This window comes from Gymnoscopelus braueri (assembly GCF_963280865.1).
Source record: "Gymnoscopelus braueri genome assembly, chromosome: 17".
Lineage (NCBI taxonomy): Eukaryota > Metazoa > Chordata > Actinopteri > Myctophiformes > Myctophidae > Gymnoscopelus > Gymnoscopelus braueri.
Window position 1 is genome coordinate 18,475,069 of NC_137617.1, and position 18,098 is coordinate 18,493,166.

General features: G+C 40.5%; 1 protein-coding gene across 1 annotated transcript in view; it reads left to right on the plus strand.

Annotated features, from left to right (window-relative positions):
* Positions 1-1,125: 1,125 nt before the first annotated feature.
* erbb2 (erb-b2 receptor tyrosine kinase 2) overlaps positions 1,126-18,098 on the plus strand; it is a 38,241-nt gene continuing 21,268 nt past the window's right edge. Inside the window, exons 1-7 of the mRNA XM_080456181.1 lie at positions 1,126-1,378; positions 12,370-12,521; positions 12,911-13,091; positions 14,181-14,321; positions 14,539-14,604; positions 15,299-15,414; positions 16,716-16,857. Coding sequence (XP_080312307.1) covers positions 1,306-1,378; positions 12,370-12,521; positions 12,911-13,091; positions 14,181-14,321; positions 14,539-14,604; positions 15,299-15,414; positions 16,716-16,857 — 871 coding nt within the window. The 5' untranslated portion in view covers positions 1,126-1,305. The remainder of the gene's footprint in view (positions 1,379-12,369; positions 12,522-12,910; positions 13,092-14,180; positions 14,322-14,538; positions 14,605-15,298; positions 15,415-16,715; positions 16,858-18,098) is intronic.

Here is an 18,098-nt window from a genome sequence, read left to right on the forward strand (position 1 = left end):
GGGAGATGGGGAGAGAAAGTAATTTTTAAAGACTTTTAACACCATTTCGTGTTTCTTGTGGAAAACCCAAATCAGACACAAAACAAGAGTAATGTCATATACACCTTAAAACATGTTTAGAGTTTAATTACATTTGTATCAGGGGAAGAAATAAAAAGTTTGACAACACACAATATGATGAGCTCCTCCTATTTGTTCCCAGGAAATCAACAATATTTGCATACTTATAGATTCTGGAATTTCTAATGAGGGAAATGGAGAGAGAAAGACATTTTTAAAGACTTTTCACACCATTTTGTGTTTCTTGAGAAAAAAAACCCATATCAAAGAGTAATGTAAAATAATAATAATAAAAACCTTAAAACATGTTTAGAGTTAAATTGCATTTGTATCAGGGGAAGAAATAAAAAGTTTCACAACACAATAATATTTGTTCCCAGGACAGATCTCGACCAGAGAAGAATATTTGAGTGAATCTGGCTCAACTTGCCACTCCCCACTCAGGCCTTCACGGGAGCGCGCTTTCTTTCCCTTGCCTGCCTCTCTCTGTCACGTTTTACTACCAACTAGGGTTGCCATGTCCGCTTATTATAAGTAGCCTTGGATCAAGACTATGATAGTTTTGATTGAGTCTGTCTGACTTTTACTTTCGTATCTACGAATGGCTAGCACCCCTTACATGCAACTTTGGGCTTGTTTTTCTGTGTAGTTGCTGTAAATATTGGTAGTTGTGGGTTGCGGGTTTTTGGGGCTTGTTTCTAAAGTGTAGAAACTTATTTGGGCTTGTTTCCTAATGTTGTTGAAACTGAAACATCTTAAACATTTTCATGTCAAGGACATCGCCCCATTAATATGTAAATATTTAATGCCAGGGACCCCCATACAAGATTTGTGTTGTTAAAATGTTTAAAAAATATTCCAAATTTTTCACACTTTCTTCAAGATTTTAAATAGCAGATCTACAAGCTCACAACGCCGGCTATTTTCAAATAGCCAATGTAATGTTTAAAGGGCGAAGGCCGAACGGCTCGCTTGTTTTAGGCTCGTTTTCATACACCTAGTTGCTCATCTCTCTCGCAGTATCTGGCAACACTGCTACCAACAAGCTAACCAGAGGCACACAGAACTCCCGGGGAGGAAGTTAAGTTACAACGACTGGGGGAAAAAAACTAACTCCTAACCTGTCAAAGCTCACCGGGCGGGGGGGGAAGGTATTTGGAATATATCGCTGCGTTCCCGGGTGAGGAGTAAAACATACTTTATTTCGGGGGGAATATGGACTAGAAGTAGTGGCGCTTTCGTCAGATGGAGACGGCGAGAAGTTGTGTCTTCTTCGGAGCCCTGCTGCTCGGACTGACGGGCGCATTGGCCAGAGAAGGTGGGTCGACATTCGCTCTTTTTTTTATTGCCGTATTATCGGCAAAGTGCCGAATCTTCATGGCCGTCACAGTAAATGGTACATAAGTTCCAGGAGGTGTGTGTATAGTGTCTTGTGTGAAGCTCAACTTGACCCAGAGAGCAGTGATATTCTTGGCACGACACAATGGCATAGAGCACATTCCTCAGTGAGTTCTCTCTCCTCAACCCCCTCAACTACTGCACTGTGTTGTGGCGGCTTGGGGATTTATGCTGCGGGCAGATAAGAAGGAGAATCGCTGCGATCACACCTGTCACAAGTGCTGTTAATGTTAGTGATGTTGGTCCGTGTTGTTGGTGCTGCTGTGCTGTGGGATCATTGCAACATTCACGAAACACTGTTTCGTTTCCAGTGGTGGAAGAAGCACTCATATTTTGTGTTTTAAGTAAAAAGTACCAATAATGCCACTAATGTAGAAATACTCTGTTACAAATTAAAGTGACTTGAAAATGTACTTAAATTGACAAAAGTATTCGCATTAAAATATACTGTAGTACTGAAAGTACAAGTACTCATTTTGCAGAATGTCCCATTTCACAAGTTTCTAAATGTATGATAATAGCAGATCTACAACGCGTTGTGAGCTTGTAGATCTGCTATTTTTCAGATAGCCTAAGTATGCATAGGGCTGAAGTGGTTAATGCATGTTTTGTAACAATAATCAAAATCTACAAAGTAACTAAAGCTGTCAAATAATTGCAGTGGAGTAAAGTACAATATTTGCCTCTTAGATGTAGTGGAGTAGAAGTAAAATTGTTGAAAATTGGAAACACTACAGTACTTAAGTAAATGTACGCAGTTGCTTTACACCACTGTTCGTTTCTACACACAATCACTGCAGCGGCTGATTATTATTATAGTACTATGGAACAGGTAGGTGCGCCAAGAAATATGAGAACCTGCTTTGCAACTTGGTGACAATGGCTCTTCTTGCGCATGCAGGCAGGCTATTAGTCTGGTTTGCTGGACTCGTAAACAACAACAAGTCAACAACAGACAGCGCATTGTTGTGTGCTGCAAGGACTCATGACGATGTCAATTATTCTCTTCTTGCACTAAAGAGGACATTGTCTTAATGGGGGCCACTTGCTGCACTTGTTGACTTGGGGGTGGGCTGCAATGCATCCTAACATATCAAGCACAAGTTGAAAATGCAAAATAAGCCAAGGTTAAGCCACACCATTGCTAAAGGAATTTGTTTGGTGTAAGTGATTGTTTTGTTGTTGTTAAATACATACATGTTAAATAGCTATATATTCTGATATAAATCATTTCTATAGAGTGTTTGTTCAGTAACAGTTAGCTCTGGTCCATAGCGTTAGAAGGAGTTTTCCTCCTAACGCTAGTATGGACCAGAGCTAACAGTGGTCTCCCTGTTTCTCCAGCTCTTTAGTAAGCAGAACATACATTTCCAGGTCGGGATGCCAATTTAGTCCAATCAGGAGAGAGAAAGCATACAGGACACTGGATAAACAAGTGAAATTGGAAGTGATGACCTACTCTTTCGTGATTGGCTGAAGTTGGCAACCCACCTGAAAATGTATTAATTAGTAACTAATTAAAGTGCCAGAGAGATGGGGAGACCCCTGTTATTGAATAGTCTCTGTATACTATAGACTATTAGGCCTATACTATCAGGCTTTAACTTTTTAACTAAACAAAACAAAGTATCATTTACAGTTTTACACTACCTTTTTAATATAGTTTGGCATCTTTAACAAAAGTCATGTATTTTACACTATTTGATCCACCAGTGTGTGTTTCTGGTGTTGTAAATGGGACATCATGCCTGCTGCACCCTCAATCTGCTACTAGCTAACAATATCTTACAGCACTACTGTGGTTCTCAAACCTTTTAATTTCAAGGACCACCATAACTCAGAGAGTGTATAAATTGAACTAAAATGGACCTGTATTTTGAGTAACAGAGCTGTAAGGGTCCATTTAGATTAGAACCCCCTTAAGGAACCCTGAGGGCCCCTGGATCCTACTTTGAGAACCACTATCATACAGTATTGACATCAAAGCATTTGACACACACACACACACACACACCCCCACACCAAACTGGTTGTCACAGACAGATGACGTGATTTCCAAATACAACTGCATTGTTGCCAGGAACAGGTCGGTGCACTTTGCATAGTGTGGGTCTCATTAGTGTTTCAGGCTTTAAAGGGCCATATACTACTGTAATATTTTGCAAAAACAAAATCCTATTCCACAAAGAATCTCAGCATAGATTTTTAAGTTACTGTGCGTGCGTGCGTCCGCGCGCACACACACACACACACTGGCTAAATGATTTCCAAAGGTCAACAACAGTTGAGGATTGATAAGTAACTGTGTCATAGTTCTTATTATGCAGGTGGGAACAAACAGTTTCAAAATATTGGCTCTATGGCAACCTGTTCCCGGATTACTTGTGTGTGTGTGTGTGTGGGTGTGTGTGTGTGTGTGTGTGTGTGTTTCTCTCCACTGGCCCAATTCTACACAGCCAGAGTTGAACATTTTTCTCACACTCCATTGCACCCATTGAGTGAAACCCAGTGTGAGGTGATTAAAGCCCATAGAATTAGACTCACAGCCTCAGTGGCAGGTTAACTCAACCAGCTGTGACTCACCAGTCTAGACTGTCACTGCATGCTACTGATGTTAAATCACTCTGGGCTGAGGAGGATGGGACCATCAGTGATGCAGTCTGTCCATGGACTGGACACCGGAGGGGATGTAGTTAATGCTCAGTATTCAGTAGGGGTGCATCAGTTAATCAAACTAATCAATTTAATCGATTATAACAATTGCGATATTGGCATATCTACAAGTTAACAACGTGTCGCATCAAGCTATTTTCAGCATTTTTTTGATTGGGAATCAATTGGGATTTTTTGCGACGATACGATGATATACATATTTTGGGCTTTTCTGTCTTTATTGGATGGTACAGTGAAGAATGACAGGAAACGGGGAGAGAGAGACAGAGTGACACGCAGCAAAGGCCGTCGGGCTCTGGAATCGAACCTGGCTGCATAGCCATCATCGCCCCAATATGATGATATATTAATTAAAGCAAATAAATGTGTATAAAAAAACTTGCTTCTTGATTATTTGATCAAAAAGTAATCGATAGTTGTAACCCTAGTTAAATGCTCAGTTTATTCAAATAATAAATGCACTGCATTGACAACATAGACATCTTGCTTGTCTTCACGACAAATATGAATTAAAAAAAAATAATTTATATTAAAATTGATTTTGATTACACTAACAAAATGAAAGCTCAATCCAAACAAAATATAGGATATTATCTGTTGTGTGTAGAATAGAATCGGACACAGCCTGTACTCGGCTGATGGAGGCGGTGGAGCACAGTTTGATTAAAAAGAGGAAGAATAGTGAGCACTTCGGGAAAAATGAACGAGCACTGGCTTTGTGTTTTAGGCTAATAGTCAAGTCACAATGAATAAATTGCTTGCTGGGTGAAACCTGTTCCAGCCTCAGGGAAGCCTGTAACACATAGGCCTTTTAAACCACTTTAATGGTAAATATTCAATACATTGTACAGTGAAGTGGAAAAAGCATGGGTGACTGTTGGCGGTGATAACCAGATAGCATCGGTTTGATGTTAATTGCATGAACCCTACTGTCCCTATTCTTGCTTGTTTGAAGGTTGGTCTTTTTTTCTTTCGGCTAAGAGATTTGATTGAGGGGAAAACACCCCTGGGGGACTCCGATAGACTAATAAGTACCACTATACAGTACTAGAGTTTAAGTAGTAAATCGTTCTTCTCACTGAGATAGTGAAGTGTATTTAAGGCCCGGACTGTTTGGGTCCATACATACACTCTCAGACTCAAATTAGAGGAATTGACTGTGTAGCCTATATGATAAGCAATCAGATTAATTTGAATCTTTATCCGTGTCTCTATGCACTTTCCTTGTCCTTCCCTTGAAATAAAACTGACTTTGAAGAGACGCAGTTTCCAAAGGAAACGAAATTCATTATTGCCGTTGATGATTGGACAATTATTTTACTTTGATTAAACCTTTTGAACATTCGTTCATATTCAATTATATTGAATCAAATTGTGTAAATGTCATAATTGTACATGAGAAATATAGTGATGATATTGAAACATTGTTACAATAGTGCCTCTGCTGCCTCATATCTTTTCCATGCCTCATACATCTCGCCACTCCATTATACATCATGATACAGAAGTCTCCTTCTGTGTGTGTGTGTGTGTGGTGTGTGTCTCCTATATTGCGTGTGCATGCGTGAAGAGAACACAACGTCCGCACTCCGCAGCAACAACAGCGCAGATCCTGTTCTGCTTGTCTGTTGAGCAATACCTGTTTGCCTTTTCCCCCTCTCTCCAGCCACAGAGACCAGGGGAGAGGGGGGGAGAACGTTTATGCAAGACGCGTTGCTAGGATTATAGTAGCATTAGGAGCAGAGATGACAATTGACATGGTAAATCTAGGGGCTAATAAACAGAGAGAGAAAGTTTTGTGCGATGCGTTCTTTGTGTACAGCTTTAAAGGCACCCAATCCATCAGAGCGGGGTTGAGTCCTAAGGGGTTTGTACTTTGTTATGGCATCACAATTACAGGATGGTTCAATTTAAAACCTGTAGGAGCATCCTTAGTCCTTACCACCCGTCTACTGTCGACACATTCAAAGTGTGTAAACAGAAACACACACACACACACACACACACACACACACACACACACACACACACACACACACACACACACACACACACACACACACACACACACACACACACACACACACAGGCTTAGGACAGACTCCCTATGCTAACTGGCATGCTGCCACATGCAGGTGTGGCTTTAAACTGTGGCATTCAGGTATAAGGCAGAGTCAGTTTTACGTCACCATATTCTCTTTAATTTACTAGTTAGCCGCAGTTTGAAGGCAGCCTGTGGTTGCTGACAGATTGGTGCCTGTTTTTTGTTGCAAACATTAGGCTGTACTGGGAAGGCTTACAGCCCTCGAGCCCTGTCTAGAACACAGGGTGAATGTGGTTTAATTGCATTACGATGCATTATTTATTGTAACATTAATTCATCAATTGATTGTGGTCTAATCAGTGTTTTAGTTGTTTTGAGTGTGTATGCTTGTGATGGATGGTGGATTAGTCTTTAAATTGAGGTAAAATGAGGTGCATCTGTGATGGTGAAGTCTTTTGTTAGGGAAATCAAGCAGGTGTCTCAGTGAAGAGCTCTCCATAGTCGCACCACATTGTCTCTAAAGATTTTTCTCTAAGCTCTTGTGAACTACTTACAGATCTGCTATTTTCAGCACGTTAATACATGGTCGATGGAGCATTGCATTTAGAACATTGTGGAAAAGAATGGCAGCGGTCTGAATTTGACCTAAGATTTCACAAGAAAGTTTGAATTCAATATTTATTCAACCATTTTTCATTACAACATTGTACCACACACTGTCAAGATGTTTTGCTCTAAAATGTAACTTTAAATTACTTTGCACCATCTACCAAATACATTGCTCATGCCCTCTAATGCAATATGTCTATGCAGGTAATTTATCAGGATGAACCAGGATTGTGATGAGCAAAACACGAAACTGTCTCTTGTAAACACCAAGAAAGATTGATAATAAACAAAAATACAGGCATTACTTTAGTGCTTTGAATAAACCAAGGATCTGCTCCTTGTACGACAGGATTAGATTATCTTTACATAGAATCAATTCCACTGATATCTGGTGGTTCAGGAACTTGACCTATAACTTATGTCAATTGAATTAAATGTCTGATGGACATGAACATCTCATGACTGATGATGACGGTTATCTCACAATATTGAGTTGGAGCAAAATGAATAGCTATATTGTTTGGAGTTTCTGAGTATATTTATTAAACCAAGTTCAGATGCTAAAAGCCCTCGTGTCATAAGCATGAAACTACTGAGTGCAGGAGGACAAAAAACTCAATCACATGTGAAGCACGTAGACCATCATAATGCCTTGCACAGGAAATGAAGCAGTACCCCCCCCCCCCTCTCCCTCTCTCTGTGTCTCTCTCCCTGTCTCTCTGTCTCACGCACACGCACGCACACAATTCACTCAAACGAGTGAATTGTTACCACAGAAACACTTTGCCATAGAAACACTTCCAAATTGAGGTTGCCAAGATACGGTGTACAGAAGCATTTCCAAGTACAAAAAGATCTCTGTTTTTGGTGTTTGATGTCAGTGGTAGCAGCCTTGTATTACAGGCAGACGGTGAACTGATGGTTATGTAAACTGAACATTCACTGGGTTTGATGCTGGCAACATCACTGATTCCCTATGTTGATCTTGGTCCGTCTGCTCTTTAGCAAGACACAGTGGGCCGTTATTACACTTTCTGAGTAAACGTAACACTGCACATTTTACCACGTACTACAGTCTGTCCCCTCTAATGACATTTTTACATGTACACCAGAGTAAGGGGCTATTATATTGGAAAATATATATTGACATTTTGATATTTTTGTTTGTGATTTGAGATTATTACTCTTTAAGTCGGAGGTTAGGCTACATATCATTTTCTCCAGCAGCTTTTAACTTCAATAATCACTTTATCAATGATAAGGGTGATTTTAGAGGGGGAATACAACATGACACCATTGTATTCAGTTAATATCCATCAGTTAAATCCACAATGAACACAATAATAATGCAGTTTGTTTACCCTAAAATGGGTAAAAGAAAGATGGATCGAGAGATTACAGGAAGCTTCATAATTATCAATCCCTCCAATTTAAAATGTCACATGACACTTGTAAAGCTGCATTATCACTTAACAAATAGTGTTTATATAGCGCCTTTACCCAAAGCGCTTTGCAATGTGCATTACATTCACCCATTCACACACACATTAGCTCACAGACAGTGGAGAAACTGCCACATAACCACTTATTTTTCACATGCTCAAAATAAGGACGGCAGGTTGACAGTGTTATCAGTGGTTAAGGGACTTATGAGACAAAATAGATAATTGAACAATTACCTTGAATTGCAATGATTGAAGTTTTACAGTTACATGGCTGAAATCATACTGATTAGAAAACATATATGAGATCATCTGGTTTGTAAGGTGAATTCATTAAAAAGAGGCAGGGAGCTGAAGAGGGAAAGGAGAGAAAGAAGGGAATGAAGGAGGTATGCACTGAGTATTTTAGGCATTGGAAAGGAAAGCTGGGCTGCTACTCTCTGGCAAGATCCAACGCACGCACGCACTCACACACAAACACTTTTCTACCGAGAGACTTTTGGAGACCAAACAACAAGGGTATACTATAAAAGGACAGGAACTGTCTTTACACAGTTTTAGGAATGGAAAATCTGCTCTATTATGTTGTCTGCTACGGCACATTTGCCTAATCCCCAAAGTTGGAACTGGCCACATTGTTTGTGTGTATGTGTGTTTCCCAGAATTTCAGGACGTCATTGAGATTTGTCGGCTTATCATATAGAAGAATTAAATGGTCAGGTTCTTCCTTCGGGATCGACATCTGAATATATATTTCCATGACGACATTGCTGAAGCAGGCTGTGATTAGTCATTCGATTAGATATTTGACACAGGCTACGAGGTCACTGAGGGTGTATTTCTGGGGGCCACAGTTTGAATCGTAGAGCCATTTGCTGGCTTACGTCGCTTGCTGTCAGATCTCCTGTACACTGAATCGATGATGTGTGTGTCTCATTTAATTGTCTTACTACACTCAGAGTTTGAAACCCTACACTCCGTTTTTATTTGTTCCCAAAAATTCCATAAAACATTCCATTGCAAATTTCAGAACATTTTCAGATTTATTTCTCTCTCTGTCTCTGTTTTACTCTCTGACAGGTGTATATAGGATGTAAATTTGTAACGGCTTGGCCGATCACCGGGGAGCTTTAGATGAAGCAAACACACAGGGCTGATAAGAGCCTGAGCACACAGCCGTATCTTGTGAAGCTGGGAGACAACACTGATATTCAACCAACCCTACACTTTTAGGGTTGGTTGACCGTGACCGTATTCCCAAGGGCTCAGTAGCCCCCCCTCCTGTTTTTGCCGAAAATAAATAGCCCATGCTATGAGCTTGTAGATCTGCTATTCTCGCTGAATGTTAGCCCCAGAATAGGGATGCTAGTGGTTAAAGGTTTAATGACATTCACTTTTACACCACATTCAAAGTCTTTGTCCTGGTCCTTCAAACGTGTACAAAAAGTTTTAAGTGAAAATTCCATTCCAGTGATCAATGGCAGGTGTTTTTCTCTCACATTTCTAAAGCCTTTTCAACTGCAATGAAAAAAGAAATCTTTGCCTGCGGGTGTCGCTGGTGAGGGATTTTGCCTGTCAATCATCGCCTCTGCTCCGCCCCCCCCCAAAGGAAAGGATAGGGGAGGGGAGGGGCGAGGAGGAGAGTGGGCGGGATTATTCGACAGTGACCTCACTGTCGAAGGGCCAAGCTCAGATTACTTTTCAGCCTAATTATTCAGAAAACCCCAGACCACAGAAAATCCACTGAATGTTTTAAGTTCAGGTTTTTTGGGTGTAATTGAGGTCATAAAACCCCAAATAAAACATTGAAAATAAAAAAAGTGGAAATGAATGTCATGATACCTTTAAACTTCCTGTTTCTCTGTACGAACGTGTCTCCGTCCAGCTGGCTGTCTCTCACTCTCTCCTAAGTAGGGAAAGTGGTCGTGCAGAGGGGTGAGGACGGGTGGTGGGAGCTTGGGGGGGGGGGGGACCATGCAGAGTGGCGGGGGTCGCCAGAGGAAGTAATTTCTAAGCTCTTGTAGGAGGGACTGTCCACTGTGAGACAGCAAAGGCATGGGAGCTATGTGTCTGCAAGTGTCCCCATGAATTCTAATTCTGTATGACCCTGTGTGTGTGTGTGTGTGTGTATGTGTGGGGGGATCTCTGCACTTTACTGCCAGCTGAAAATGTCACATAATGCAGTTATGAAACAGAAGTAGTAGTCATCAAGCTTACGGTTTGTTCTTTTCAAAGGCTTAACAAAATCCTTACTGGAAGGTTGATCTGACTCCAAATCTTTCCGGACCTCAATATTTGGAGTGATGTCATTTGTCATTGCTTGAATGTTAAACATCGCTCAAGCTCTGCTATCTTTAACTTTGCGATGAGCAGCTCTGTCTATTTGAAAATATCACTCTCCTGAAGAAATATGAGAAAGGTGGCCAGATGACTTCTGCACTATGCTGAAAAATAAAACGTATTGAATCTAGATATTTTATATATGAAATATAGATACTGTAGGCCACAAGTGCCCTTCCTTTTTTTTCACAGCTTGTGTGTACCCGATGAACCACTTAAACCCTATAATACGTTGTTGACCGGGGTGTCTTCGCTGAAAATAGCCGATCTACTAGCTCCGTAGCATGGTGTGAGCTTGTAGATCTGCTATTTTGCCTATTATCAAATGCCCAGAATAGAGATGCTAGGGTTCAAGTGGTTAAGCTCATGTCTATGGATGAATCAAAGCGTCTTATTATGGAGCAAACTTATCACTTACCCCCATGGATTGATCACTTCCTCTTCCATGTTTGACACGGAATGTTGCTATGAATGGAAATGTCCTTTCTATATACATTTATTTCTGTGTCTGAGTGAATCATTAAAGTGTCTTACTTTACACTAAAGAAACATCACATTCTATGAGTTAATAAAAATCTGCATTTATGTTTATGAGTAATTTTGTGTTTAAAAAGGTCGAGGTTTAACATTTGTATTTAGTACCCCTAATTGCAGTATAGGTACATTCATGTACATTCATAGTTAAAGGGGCACAAAACCCCAGGCTGATTCTGCAGTTTCCAGACCATTAACAACTACAGCAGACAAAAAAACGTGTCAGGCAAGGCTATTACAGTAAGCAACACAGCGACGGCTAATAAAGTCAATAATGGGTGTGTTAGATTTAGACCTGTCCAAAGCCACAGTAGTCAACAGGTGTGTCAATGTGCATTGACACACGATTTTAAATTTTATTAGCTGCAGGCAGCTGTGTTGCTATGACAGTATAGTACTACAGTATACGGTCAGTCTGTGCAGCCTGCCATGTTATACCCTCACCTGCTGTAGTTTTTAACCTGAACTGGAATACAAAATCAGCCTTTGTTTCATTCCCACAGAGTGCCGCGCTATGAGCTTGTAGATCTGCTATTTTTGAAAAAAAAAAATAATAATCTTGAAAATGTGTGCACATCTTTGAATATATTATATACATTTTTAACACAAATCTTTGCTTCTGGGGGTCCCTGGAACAAAATATTTTTAGATGGGGGGGGGGGTCCGCGGACAAATCATTTTGGGGGTCCTTGACATGAAAAAAGTTTGAGAACCACTGATAATATAGCAACATACATTGTTTAGTTTTTTTACTGTTAAGGTGGTTACACACCGGCGAATATACGCAAAATTCGGACTCGTTCTGAATAATTAAAAGACGCTTTTTTCGCTCCGCGAAACTGGTGTGGAAGCTTGCATTGACTTTATAAGGTTTAAAAAAAAAACGTAATATTCGCAGGAAAAAAATCGCCCCGGTGTGTAAGGACCTTTAGGATTTAGAAGATATTTGTAGAATCCCCAGAAGCAAAGATTTAAGTTACAAATGTTCGCTTTAAAAACATATATTCAAAGATTTGCACACATTTTCAAGATTTTTCACATATAGCAAATCTACAAGCGCAACGCGGCACTCTGTGTCACACTATGAGCTTGTATATCTACAATTTTTTGAATAGCCAAAGAAAACAAAAAATGCCACCGATGCGTTCCCGCCGGTTAAATTTAGTTTTTGAGTTGAGTTTTTTTTGGGGTATAAAAAAAATGATAAAAACAAACCGTTCCTGATCTGTAGAATTTGAACCAGAAACATGCCTTTCCTTTGTGTTATAGTGTGTCTGGGTACGGACATGAAGCTGGCTCTGCCGTCCAGCCTGGAGAACCATTATGAGACACTGAAGCTGCTCTACACGGACTGCCAGGTCGTCCACGGTAACTTGGAGATAACGCACCTTTACGGACAGCCTGACCTCTCTTTCCTACAGGTATTTCATTTTATTTTCTGCAGTGTCATATTGCCAGAAACAGAAATTGTTGTGGTGTTTTTATCATGGTGTTTTAGATGATGTGAGGGAATTGAAAATAGTGAAAATAGCCAATCTACAAGCTCACAACGCATCACATCACACATGCATTGTGACCATTTTCACAGTTTGATTTTTTTTACGACTTTTGTGATTTTTTGTAAATTGTCACTTACAATGACATGCCCAAAATAGGGATGCCCGTTTTAAAGTCATCCATCATCATCAGCCACTTTATAATTTGCCCTTGCCTCTATTAAGGAAACAAGCTTTTTCATGTCAGGTTGTCTGGTCCTTTATTGTCACATTGGTCTCACCCTGGTTTTATCCCCACAACACTTCCTCTCCAGGGCATAGTGGAGGTGCAGGGCTACGTGCTGATAGCTCATGTGGCTGTGAGTCTGCTACCTTTGGATAACCTGCGAATTATCCGCGGCAGCCAACTGTACAACAGCTACTCCCTGGCTGTACTGAACAACACAGACGGTGCGGAACAAGGACTCAGGACGCTCCGACTTCGCAGCCTCACAGGTCACAACATAGGAGAGCTTGGTTGTTGTGTTCTTCAGACTGTAACCCAACAGGACCCGATTAACTGTGGCCTGATCACCAGTGGTGGAAAGTAACTAGTACATTTACTTAAGTACTGTACTTAAGTACAATTTTGAGGTATTTGTACTTTACTTGAGTATTTAAAATTTTCAGTACTTTTACTTCTACTCCACTACATCTCAGAAGCAAATATTATACTTTTACTCCACTACAATTATTTGGAAACTTTAGTTACTAGTTACTTTTCAGATATAAATTATGATATTATGAAACGTACAGTAACCACTTTAGCCCTATTTTATACCTAGGCTATTTGAAAATAGCTGATCTACAAGCTCACAATGCGTCGCACCGTGGCGCGTTGTGAGCTCGTAGATCTACTATTTTACTATATTACTATTATATACTATATATATTTTAGTACTTTTACTTTTGGTACTTTAAGTACATTTTGATGACAATACTTTTGCACTTTTACGCAAGTACATTTTGAATTCTGGACTTTTACTTGTAACAGTATAGTATTTCTATATTGCAGTATTGGTACTTTTACTTAAGTAAAGAATTTGAGTACTTTTTCCACCACTGCTGATCACTCACTTCATTGTTTGGGTTTTAGGTCAGGTTTGACCTTTCTCTTTGCCTTTGGTATTATTGCTATATATGATATCCTCTCAATAGGAATAGAAAGTATAGGACATATTGATGGTTTTATTGTTTTTGTTTTTGTTTCAGGCAGTGGTTATCATGTATTATTATTACACATATTTGTTGATTGTGATTGGTCGATCAAGGTGTACAGTATGTCATTTCCTGGTAGCAGACCAGCTGTTCCTCAATAATAGACCAGTGTTCTTCCTCTGTTCATGTTGCTATGGAAGCGGCAGCTCATGACTTATAAATCAATATTGTATGTCAAATCATTAATCTTGCTCTGTAATAAGCGGGGTGAGGTGGTCATTATTGGGAGGCATCGGTCCTGTGTCACCCTGAAGGCGGTTATTTTTCCAAAATGACCACCTCACTCACTGTACCTTATCACTAAAGTTCCTCCTCTGTATCCTGCAGAAATCCTGGAGGGTGGGGTGTACATTTGGGGGAACCCTCAGCTGTGCTTCCCAAACCCCAAGAACATCATCTGGGTGGACACTTTGGACAAAATGAACAAATATGCCAGTGAACTTCGATTGCAAACTCAGGCCCCCAACTGTGAGTGCTTGATTGATTGATTGATTGACTGAATGGACAATAGTAAATAAAGCCCAATGCAAACCAAACAAACTACCAGAAAGTAAATTGTAATGTCTGTTATTGTCTTATTTGATTTGCTTGTTTTTGAACTCCATGTGCAGTCATCATCAGCAGTGTCTTGACTGTGCTATCTGTGTGTTTGTGTTTAAAATGTGTGTGGTCTCCTTTCGTGCAGGTCCAAAGTGTTCCTCTGTCTGCCGGCATGGCTGCTGGGGAGAAACTGCAGAGGACTGCCAAACCTGTGCGTTAACAGCACACACACAAACCTGCACATAAAACACTTGTTTTCCATGTGATAGCCAAGATGATATACATCCACACTACTAGTATTTTTCTGGTTGTCACTGGAGTGGGTGGAGGGTACAGTATCTGAAATTCTGTTGTTATGGTATCATTACACACATTGTCCACCATTCAGAGCTGAATTTCAATCACCTAGGTTGATAGCTATATGGTAATCATAATTACCTTCAACTATCGATTACTTTTTTAGCAATTAACTATCGATTCCTTTTCCAATTAATCGAATTATCGATGCATTGTTTTAAAACATATATTACATTTTTTATCTATCAACAAAAAGATGAAGAAAAAAAAAGAATCTAATACATTTTTATTATTGACTAAATCGATTAGTCTGATTAACATAAGCCCTATTTTATACTTCATCCTACAACAGTGTTGTGTGAAAATAGCTGATCTACAAGGTCAGAATGCGTCAAGATACGATGCATTGTAGATCTGCTATTTTGGGTGTTTTTGAAAAAAAATAACTGATTATTTAATTAAAATATATTTTTTATAATCGATTAGTTTGATTAACCGTTGCACCCCTGTTGTCCTCTTTCATCTCTCATCCATTCTATCCTTTCCTCATGTCCCCCCTCCCACTTCTTTGAGTCTCTGAATATCTCCATTTCTCCTCCTCTTCAAAGTGACTCACATGAACTGTTCGTCTGGCTGCCGGCGATGCAAGGGCCCCCATTCCAACGACTGCTGTCATATGCAGTGTGCTGCTGGATGCACAGGGCCCAAAGACTCAGACTGTCTGGTGAGACACACACACACACACACACACACACACACACACACACACACACACACACACACACACACACACACACACACACACACACACACACACACACACACACACACACACACACACACACACACACACACCAGAGACTCGGACTCGAGTCGCACTCGAGTCGCCACAGATGCGACTCGGACTCGCCCCTCAAAGACTCGAGACTCGACTCGGACTCAAAGACTTGTGAACAATCTTTATTTTATGTTTTATTTGACGCATTAATGAATGACCTTGTCTTTCGCAACGGAAACTCTGGTGCGCGTTCAGCGCTCAGTTGTCACAATAATGCGTTCAGCGCTCAGTTCAGCTCAATAATGTAGCTCTGTTCGGGACCATTGAACAAATATGGATGATGAAAAAGTTGCACTTTGCGAACAGGGACACGGGGATACTTAACTGATACATAACTGCGTCACTTCAGAGGAAACGAAATGGTGCTACTTCAGAGATGTTTACTCACCCCTGGAAATGAATCCATTAGAATGGTGGGACGTTATTAACAGCCAACGTGAGTGAGCCATGCTACTGTATGTGACTGTGAGTATAGCCTACCACCGGGGATCTCCATGGCTGTAGGAGCGTTCTGTTACCCTCAAGAGACAGCACAGCAGTGCGCACTACATTAATACCCAATCACGTTGACATGTTAATCTTCCTTAATAAAACATATGACCTAGCAGTCTGTAGCCTCGGTGCTGTGTGTGAGCCTGTGCCTGCCGCAGTTGAGCTGCGCTTATTAAGAAGCAAAGGAGCCTAAATTAATGTAGCCTACTATTCTGATTAAACATGAATTCTGTGCATTTTTCGGGTTGCGTATGTGGATCATCATAACTGTATTCCAGCCTTAGGCTACATTGTATAAATAATTAAATAAATGAAAAAATAACCCCCAGAAAAAGAGACTCGACCCTCAAAGACTCGAGGCTCGACTCGGACTCGACCCCTAAAAAACTCGAGGCTCGACTTGGACTCGACCCTCAAAGACTCGAGACTCGACTCTGACTCATGGCCAAACAGACTTGTGGGCATCTCTGACAGACAGACACACACACACACACACACACACACACACACACACACACACACACACACACACACACACACACACACACACACACACACACACACACACACACACACACACACACACACACACACACACAGTCTAACGTAGAAGCTTATCTCCTACACAAGCTCCATTGACGTGATAGCCATTTCTGGAGAAATAAACCCTTCTTTCCTCCTTCCTCTCTCTCCAGGCGTGCCGCCACTTCTACGACAGTGGTGTGTGCAAATACAACTGTCCTCTCCCCACTATCTATGACACAGTCACCTTCCAGATCAAACCCAACCCAAACAAGAAGTTCAACTTTGGAGCCACCTGTGTCAAAACATGTCCCCGTAAGACTAACTTTCTTATTGTTTTACGACTTGCGTGTTTGAGTTGGCCAGGGAGGGGTGCGCTCTCTTATCAGCAACGTACTGTGTGTCACATTTATACAGTCATACATATTCACAGTCAGTATAACCCAGTTGCCACTGAGCTGCTAGCATTTGGGGGTTAAGCACTTAAGCCCTATTTTTATCTCCGCCAGGCGAGCAGGCTGCGGGGCCTTCCCAATGTGCTCCATATATCAAGTGCTTGCTCTCAAGAGCATTGGATAAATGTCTACTAGACTTTAAAAAAAACAACATCATGTAACAGATTTCATTAAATTAATTTCTGTGGGTCGGGATCGAGCTTGTGACACACAGAACGTAACGCAAAATAGACAATCTACAGGCTCACAAGATTAGCTGTTTTAGGCGAACAGATTTGGTGTAGAGGGACAAAAAGGAATGATAGAGCCATGGGGGACTCCACTCAACAAAGTATATACTGTAGTGTTTAAGCGGTTAAACTCACCATAATAGTGATGCCGGTAGAGGAGGGTTTACCGTCTCCTCCCAGGTGTTCTCATTCAGTTGAGGTGTGAACTAAAGCTTTTTATGTTTAGGCTACCGCTGCCACCCTTTGCACACATCCTTTCATGTGGGGACTAATTACTCTCCCCTGTTTACATACTACAGTATATGCAAATACACAATATCAGTGGTGGGAAAAGTACTCAGATGTTTTACTTAAGTAAAAGTATCAATACTGCAATATAGAAATACTCCGTTACAAGTAAAAGTTCGGAATTCAAAATTTACTTGAGTAAAAGTACAAAAGTATTGATATCAAAATGTACTTAAAGTACCAAAAGTAAAAGTACTAAAATGTTTGAAAATAGCAGATCTACATGCTCACAACGCGTTGCGATGCAACGCGTTGTGAGCTTGTAGATCGGCTATTTTCAAATAGCCTATGTATAACATAGGGCTAAAATGGTTAATGTATGTTTTATAATGTAATAATTGATAATTGAAAAGTAACTTGTAACTAAAGTTTTCAAATAATTGTAGTGGAGTAAAAGTATAATATTTGCCTCTGAGATGTAGTGGAGTAGAAGTATTAAAACTACATAAAATTGGAACTACTCCAGTAAAGTAAAAATACCCCAAAATTGTACTTAACTCTCTCAGTGCCAGACCCCGAGTTATCCCGAGTTTTTGGGTTATACCCTCAGTGCCAGAACGAGAAATTCTTTTTTTTTTTCTTG